This window comes from Condylura cristata, unplaced genomic scaffold (genome assembly GCF_000260355.1).
Source record: "Condylura cristata isolate star-nosed mole 26May11 unplaced genomic scaffold, ConCri1.0 scaffold00020, whole genome shotgun sequence".
NCBI lineage: Eukaryota > Metazoa > Chordata > Mammalia > Eulipotyphla > Talpidae > Condylura > Condylura cristata.
Genome location: NW_004567121.1, coordinates 25612598 through 25621593, shown reverse-complemented (window position 1 = coordinate 25621593; position 8996 = coordinate 25612598). Strand labels below are relative to the sequence as shown.

General features: G+C 42.5%; 1 protein-coding gene across 2 annotated transcripts in view; it reads left to right on the top strand.

The window, feature by feature from the left end:
• CLIP4 (CAP-GLY domain containing linker protein family, member 4) overlaps positions 1-8996 on the top strand; it is a 77142-nt gene that overhangs the window by 24566 nt on the left and 43580 nt on the right. For both annotated transcript variants that reach the window (XM_012727555.1, XM_004686037.2), the window contains exon 2: positions 3517-3664. In XM_012727555.1, the coding sequence (XP_012583009.1) occupies positions 3532-3664 (133 nt within the window). In that variant the 5' untranslated portion in view covers positions 3517-3531. The remainder of the gene's footprint in view (positions 1-3516; positions 3665-8996) is intronic.

Here is an 8996-nt window from a genome sequence, read left to right as displayed (position 1 = left end):
CAGGGGGTGCGGGTGTCTCCGGCTCCCGGAGGCCTCCCCTAGGGCGGCTCCGGGGACGCGGGCTGGGGCGGCCCGGCCCGCCGGCAGGCGTGAGCGCTTCTGCTTTCTGTTGCTCACCGGTGATTGAACTTCAGGAGCGATGCCGCCGGGTGTGCGGGGCGCGCCGGACCCACCCGCGGAACTGGCTGGGGTCCCCGACCTGTCACCCCAGTCCTGAGCGCCCAGGCGCGCTGCGAGTGCCTGCGTGCGCTTTGGTGAGCTGCGCGCCCCGAGCAGCCTGGCTTCCTGGAATGACAGCTCTCTTTCCCTTTGCTTATTAAATTGTTTGAGAAACCTTCTACCTCTGGGAATTTAGAGCTAAATCACATGACTCGGCTTCCAGTCTTTTTTTTTTTTTTTTACCCCAAGATTACTTAGTTCCAAATTGTGGGACTTGGTAAAGGAAGTTGGACACAAGGCGCCAAGACCTCATGCTGGTGACTTAGGTTGATGAGCTTATACTGTCAACTATCCTTTGAGGTAGAGGTGTGTTCATTCTGTAGGCAAGTTGGCATAAACTGTTCTGAGACAATGTTTTGACATGTTTCAGAGGATGGCAGTAACTTGACACATATTCCCAGCTAGACGGGTGGCTCATATGGTAGCTGCATCATAGTATAAAGGATGCATCTGAAACATGTCAATTAAAAAAAACCCACAAAACTCCTTCGTTGAAACATGTACCTGATACTTCAATTGTACTTCACGTTCACGTTGAACATTAGTCATTTATGAATCTTCCCCACCATTTGAAATCAGTCTTCTAAATGGTGATCACGTGGTGCAGGACAAATGGCTTCTATGGAAGGAAAGATGATATGAAAATGGCAGAAGTCTAGCTTTCTACGGTTTTATGGTGCAAAACCGCCCGATTCTGTCTTATTTTGCTAACATAAATAAGCGTTTTAAAATGTCTTCATTGATATAAACTACCTGTGCTGTCAGATTGGAACTTGATCTGCGGTGAATGAATACATTTGTTATGACTATATTTTATAGGAGATTTGCCATAGGATTTATAGGGTGTATTTCAGACATTTCTCATTTACCAGATACAGTTCCCACCAGCAGAGTCTTTACAACAAGTGGTATTTATTGATATGGTTTCTTCTGTTGCTTATTGACGACCTCAGTGGTGAAAAACATACTAGTAATCTTATGTTGCAGGATCAGCTCAGCTCTTTTCTCTGTTTCAACCTAAGTCCGTAACTTGGGGCTTCCTGGAATGACAGCTCTCTTTAACCTGTTTCCTGGCTAATTGGGTATTGTTAACTGCTGCTCTTGCCTGTTGTCCAGGCAGCCTTGTTTTCCCCGGTGGAGTCTGTTTGGAAAACAACTTCAGTGCTCTTCAGGGGACTTTCCGCAGCCTGGAAGTTTTCTTACTGCTCTGTTCGTTCTGGCAGCTTCTAGCCTGAATGGGGCTACAGCCATGGCGGAACCAAGTCCTTTAATTTAATTTAAGTGGTCACCTGTGGTGAGTAGCTACCTGGTTGGGCAGTGCAGCTTTCAGTTATTTGTCCCCCAGGAAGCGTTCACATATTCTCTTGAATCTTTGCTCTCAGTGTACCCAGCACTCTTGGGCCACATCACCTATTGCAATTATCCAGTAATTGCAGCTTTCTTGTCAGAATCCTACAGTGGGCTGTAATCTACAAGAGGGCTAGGGCGTGTCTAGTTTCTTTACTGTTTGCTATGCTAAGCCTGGGACTTAGTGAGAAACACCCTTAATATTTGTTGAAAGACAAAGTGAACTTCAAGAGGGTAGGCGTATTGTATGTTCTCTCTAGGGCTCAGGGCTAACTAAGTATCAGGACTATAAATACTTGTTTAGTTAATCAACAGATTTCATGTAAAGCAAATAAATGGATTTTTGGAGATATGTTTTGGCTAGATGACTTTTTTTTTTTTGGAGCCTCATGCAAGTAAACACTCAAAACTACTGAAGTCGAATGAAAGGACCTCATGAGTCCAGTCATGTGGATGAGCTTAGGTCTCCCATTGAGTTGCTCAAGGATGTCACCTTACACCCCACATCCCTAGTCGATCTGAGAAGTCTCTTGGCCCCAGTGAAGTGATCCTGGAGCAGCTCTGAGGAAGTTAGAGGGCATGTCTACTCACACTTATTTTGTGTGCACCAGCGAGGCTAGAACATCAAGAGACTTTAGGCTATGTGAACTATTGCTTTGTTCTGACTTGATTTTGGGGTGGGTACCTACATAAATCAAAGTCTGAGGAATTCGACTTTAGTTACCTGGGTGTATTTGTGGCAAGTCATTTAGCATTCAAGAAAACCAGAATACCTTTAATGTAAACTGGATTTGGTTATTTAATATACAGTATTCCTGTCCCTAGTAACATGCATTCTGGGAGACAAAAAGAAAACCGCTTATTCTTTACTAGTTCCTGCTGGTCTTCAGAAAACATGAACCAAGTTGAAAAGAGCCAGCTAGCTGGTGGTGCTGGAGGGAAGCTGATCTGGCTGGATGTGGAGTTGGTTAGCCCATGCAGAGGAGGCCGTGTTGCGTGGCTTCCAGCACAGAGTGGCCTGCCGGAGCAAGCTGTCGGCGGGCTTTTAAAATTCTAGTCGGTGTACAGAAGTAATCTAAACTAATTTTTAAAATATGAATTCCTGTTTATATTTAGAAACAGTGATAGCATATCATAATACTCCAGACTCTAAAGAGCAGGTGCAAAAGAAACCGGAATGTGTTTAGTGTCACAGCCTTGTTTTCTCCATTGTTTCTGGTGTTCGGACTGGGCTTCAGTGCTTCTCTCATTTGGAAAAGTTTGTTTTAAGTGCTTGTTTTCCAGAAAAGTCATGTGGCTTTAAGGGCATGGCCTTTATTTTTCTACTAGGTTAGGATAAATAGCTCCTGTTTTAGATCCTGTGGCCAAGTGAAACAAAGTCTGGATGGTCTTAGTTTTATGTGGGGGGTGTGTTAGGAAGTAATGAGAACTTTCTGAACTAGATTATTTGTATGCAGAGGGTACACGGCATGACATATCCATGTGTGTTACTGAAGAGAGAATAGCATCACCTATTAGATGAGCTCAGTGTTTTAATGCTTTCTCCTATTACTGGCAAGTACCTAGTTTTAAAAATTATCCCAAGCTTTGTCTGAAAAGACTGCATGTTGTGTGGCAGCATTCAAGTGTGAATCTGTACTCGTAAAACATATACAGCTAGAAGTCAATGTTGCCTCAATAAAAAAATAAAAAGATCTCCTTTACCTATGCCCAGTAAGAGGCAGTGTGAAGGAATACATTTCATTTAACAACAGTTTGCTAAAAGGAAGTTTTCTCCCCCTTTCCCTTTCCCTCTAAATGGGGTCCTTGAAGCTTGGAGTTAAAAATATCAGTAGGAGCAAAACTGTCAGTAGGTCAGCTATTAAAAAGAATATACACTTTATGTGTGTGAAGGACATCATTCTAAGCTGCACAGAAACATAATAGCTGTTTCCCTCCCTCTCATTAAAGGTGGCTTCCTAGAAAATGACCATAGAGGACCTTCCAGATACTCCATTAGAAGGATACCCATTGATTGGAAGATACCCATTTTTATTTCCAGGTTCCGAAACACCAGTTGTCTTTTCCATTTCCGCAGCACCAATGCCTTCGGACTGTGGTACGTCGGGTAACTGTGTTTATTTTCTGGGAGCTGGTAACTTGACTTGCGTATAAGCCCTTTTTTGCATGCATAGTTATACCTAAAGACATTGCTATGATTTTTATAAAATTGCTAACCTTTTTCTTTTTCAAAAATTATTGCTTTTTCTGCCTCTTAAGCTAAACATTTTATTTCTGCTATCAGCATTTTTGCATTTATGTAAAAATGTTCATTTTAAGCATCATGATGGATTCAGAAGATAATTATTTTTAGAATGCAATGGTGCTTAAGCCATCCAGCATTATTCTGCTATTGATGTATTTTTTGTTGTTGTTAAATATGCTGACTTGCTAAAAAGCCATGTGCTAAAAAAAATGACTTAAAAGTTCTGTCTCTAAGTGTTCTGCTGTCTCTTGAGATACTAGGATTCTAGTTAACGAACCAAATACTCGTTGCTGAAATGATTTGAACTTAGGTGACAGTATACCAAGTCATGTGTTTCAGTACACAGGGGAAACGAATTTGGATCCTATCTGGATTCTCTCCCATTGTAATTATCAAGTTACACAGAAATAAAATGTAGTGAAACTTGAAATAAGTTCATGTGTTTATGCATAGGGGGCGAGAGACCTTTTCCTAGACTGAGGGGTGAGATCGGCTCAGATTTAAATTAGTTCATTAAAATCTCCTCTATGAAATGTAAATGTAGAAGTATTCTGGGTTTTATCTATTTGGATGTATTTCCCCAACATCATTGTTGGGGAAGGAATAAAAGAAAATGAGGAGATAAATGATAGATTTGTTGCATTTCTAATTAAGTTAGAGTTTTACAGGCAAAAAATATTGGGTCATTGCTTCAAATTGTGTTCGGAAGTAGAGCTAATGCAGTTTTAAATATTAGCAGGTATTAAACTATTGGATTGGGAATTTTTCTTTTCTTCATAGCCATCCTAATAGCGACTCATCTCCAGGTATGCTGTTTCTGGGTGTTTAGGTTCCACAGCACCTAACCTTGAAGTGTTACAAAGTGTTACATAAAACCTTTGTCTAGCTCCCAGGAGTTATTTGCAGCTCTTATCAAAATTGTCTGGGTTTATTTTCAGAACAAAATCAGTTATGCAGAAAAAACCTTAAATGAAAGCATTTTATACTTTGCCCTCAACCCTCATTCACCCTGAGTCATAGTTGTCTTATTTCCTTAGCACCCGCTGGGATGGACTAGCAGTCATGTTTTGTTTATCTTGTTAGGGCTAATAGAACCATTTGTTGCTTTGCTCAGCAAGTGTTTGTTGGATAAATCATTGGGTGCAAGGTGCTAGCAGATATTGGGCACCACATGTAACTGAAATTAAACATTACCTATACTCTTAAATTGTAGATTCTTAGTATATGAATGAACCTGTAGTTTAATTTTCCCTTGTCCTTTCCCACTATAGAAATTCTCTTTTTAGGCTTTCTCATTAATAACCTAACTGGGCCATTTGGATGTCTTCAATAGCGGGAACTAATGAAATGGTCTGTTCATTGCTAAAACATTTCAGTTGTAATAAAATATTTTTGTTGTGGGCCCTCCCTGATGGCGCAACAGGTTAAAAGCACAGCACTGTGAAGCTATTGCAGCCACTGCAGCACAAGTTTGATCCCCAGCCAGGGAGGTGACCCACATGGCACAGCAGACCTCTTCTGACCTGCCCGCTGCTCCCCTCAGCAGTGTATTTCAGTCAGTCTGCCTGTTCTGCTCCCCATTCTGTCTCGGGTGACTGGCCTGTACCCCAGTTTTGTATGTATAAATAAATCTTTAAAAAAATAAAGTTAAAAAATATTTTTGTTGTGATATTTAAGTATTTAAAATATTTAAATATAGATCTAACATATAAATATATAAAGTATTTTGAACTTAGAATATGTGTCCTTTAAACTTTGGATGCCTGGTATGAGTTTGACACATGGATCAAACACTTCTTCATGATAGCCTTCAAGTATCCAAAGATAATTTAAATATTTTTACTTAGTCTGTGCTTCCTTAGGCTACGAATTGCTAGTTTTTTCACTAATACCTCAGTGTCATTTTTGTTTTCTTCTTAGTATGCTGTAGACAGTGTCTTCTGAAAATAAGACTTGCATTTAATGAGTTTTTATTGAGGGCCTGTAATGTCTTAAGGACTGTCCTAGATGCTCTGAATAGCTGGGTGACCAAGACAGACATCCGAGTAGGGAAAACAGACAAACAAGTAAATAAGCAAGACACAGATGCAATAGGTTATGAAGGATTCTGTGGGGAAGAGACACTTCACAGGGAGGGGGCTGGGTAAAGCAAGCAGGGCAGAGGGGATACTTCAGGGGGTGGTCACCCGCAGAGTCAGAAGGAGCTGGCATGAGAAGAGCCTGGAAAGAAGTGTTCCGGGCGAGACTAGGAAACTGGAGTCCCAGAAAGCCTGCTCTGTCCTCAGAGCTACTGGGATATTGAAGGGAGAATGGTGGGAGGTGCAGTTGGAGAAGTGTAGGGCTGGGGGTGCAGGTCACTACGCCTTCCTAAGGAATGTGTATTTTATTTTAAATGAGATGGGGGCTATTAAAATGAAGATTGACTTTCACTCTGCCCCTGGTCCAAGGGTAAATTTCAAATCCTTCCAAGCAGAGGACTTTCTGCTCAGAACGCCAAATAGCATCATGGCTGTGACTTCGGTTACCAGGACATCTGGGATGGCTCGGCCCACCCGCCCTCTGCCGGAGCACAGACTCTCTCTTGGGGATGAGAAGTGTGTGCTGCTCCTGACTATGACAAGCCAGTGGCTGGGCCTGGACTTCCCCACTCTGCCCTATTAATTAATGGGGCTCAAAAGCTCACCCAGAGCAACCTGCTACATCATTCCTGTGCACAACGTGTGTGGGAGACAGAGAAGATTCACATGGACATTTTGGAGAAGCTTTTGGCAGCCCAGGACAACTGGCCAGGGTCTGCTACAACCCTGACTTTGAGAGCTGAAGCTGAAGTAACTTGAAAGGACTCTCTGAAATGGTGAAGCATGGCTCCAGTTTCTGGGGAAGAAGACTTGGTTTACAGGAGAGAAGCACAGCTGTGTGGATTTCCTGGCTTATGACATTCTTGACAAACTCCTGATGTTTGAGACCAGGTGTCTGGATGCCTTCCCCAACCTGAAGGGGTTTATCACCGTCTTAGCGGGCCTCCAGGAGATCTATGCCTAAGGAAGTCCAGCTGCTCCCCCCAACACTCACTGTACTGTTTCTAAAGATGGCATTTTGCGGCAACTCATAGGTCCTGCGAAGCAGGGAGATGAGAGTGAGGTAGGGATTCTGTTGTATTGCACTTGGGCCTCCAAACAGCTAGAGAGCCTCTTGCACCCCCAGACTTTCACCTCTCTTTGCTAAATGATGTCTCTGAATTGTATCCTTCTCACTGAGTCAAGCCAACATCCTCATGTTAGTGATTGCTTCTGCGCCGAGGTGTCTAACACTGCCCCCTGCTGGTCGGTGAGCTCCTCGCACGTCCCAAACACAGCCTGTCCAGCCCTGCCTGATCCCCTGAAATGCCTTAATCACAAACAAAATGAAATTGAGATTGAGATTAAAGCCAGAGCGCAGACAGGCACCTCAGTGTTGCCTGCAGACTATGCTCTGGCCTAAAGATTTTGGTCTTTGGCTTGACATGTCTTCAGAGTCAGTTTGCACAGAATGTATTCTAGTGTGCTTAACGCACAAAAAGTGAATTATCTTTTAACGAGATTTAAATTGTAATAACAAATCTTATTTTACCCACACAATCACCATTGCTAGCCCTCTTCATTCCTCTGTGTAGATCCAGATTTCTCCTTTGTGAAGGGTTTCCTTGAACATGTCTAAATCCTTTCAGCCTTTTTTTTTAAATGTATTTGCCAAGTGTAGAAAAAGTTTTTTTTTCCTTTCAGTACTTAAAGATGTTCTTCTACTGTCTTTCCACTGCATTGTTCCTGATGGGATATCTGCTATCTTTTGTTTTTCTCTATGAAAAATGCCTTTTTAATTCTGGATGCTTTCACATTTTTTCTTTATCACTGGTTTTGAGCAGTTTTGCTATGCTGTGTACTCATGTAACTTCACTTGTGCTCCATGCTTGGGCTCTGTGAGGCTTCTTGGATCTGTGAGTTTCGGTTTTACCAGTTTGCTTACTTGTTATTTCTTCAGATATTTTTTCCTGCCCCTCCCCCCCGCAGAGATTCCCAGGTACAGAGATACTAGACCTAGACGACGATTGAATTTGTCTCCCAATCCACTGAAACTTTTTCCATATTTTAAAAATGCCCTTGCCCCTGTCTTTCATTTCATGTAGCTTCTGTTGCTGTTAAGTTCATTTACCTTTTTGTCCTGAGATGTCTGATCAGCTGACGAGCTCATCCTTATGAAATGTAGTTTTCCAAATATCTCCAAAGTTAGTTTTTTTTTTTTTTTTTGGTATTGTCTATGTTTCTAAGCTTTTGAACACTTAAGAGTTTTAAAAAAAAAAGTAGTCTTAGTGACTGATTAAAATAGTTTTAATGTCCTTTTTGGTTTATTATAATAGTTTATCTATCCTAGGTCTGCTTTGGTTAATTACTCCCCTGACTATGTCTTTTCTTCCCCTTTCTTTGCATGTCTCGTTACCTTTTAAAAAAAGTTAATAAAGAAACACCTGTTGGTGATCTGTGCAGGTTTATATTTCCATCCCTGTATGTACTCTGTTAGAATCCAGGCCTGGCAGTCAGCCTTTGACTGATGGCAGACACTGTGGATTTGACCTTGGTGGGCCCCAGATGTTTTGTGCTCCTGTAAATCTTCTTGAGCTGTGTTCTTGGATGCAGGTAAATTATTTGGAAAAGCTTGACCCCTTCCGGTCTCGTTTTTATGACTTGTTCGGCAGTTGTAAGCAGTGCTCCAGGGAGCTAATTATTCACCACCATGAAGTATCTACCCAGTGTCCCGTGAACTTATTTCCAGCCTTTTTGGTGGGAACAGGTACTGCCTGCTATCTCTGTGAGTGCTGGGCCTGTCCCTCCAGTCCCTTCCCTTTCAGGCGTGTGTTAACACTCCAGGGCCCTCCTCGGCTCTGCGGGTCTCTGTCTCCCCTCTGGGGCTCTACCTGCAACCTTGCGCTGCCTTGGTTTCCCGTGCTCCCAGCCTTGTCCCCTTAACTCAAGGAGTCTGCTGGCCTTTCTCTTGGCTCCCCCCTTGTGCCATGGCCCGAAACTCCCAGGGCCGTTGTCCTGCTCACCTGTTCTCCTGTCTGCTGGGACCTCTGTCTTCCTGGACCGATATCCAGTGTCTTGGAAACTGTGCACCTCTACTTTTTTTTTTATAAAGATATTTTTTTTTAATA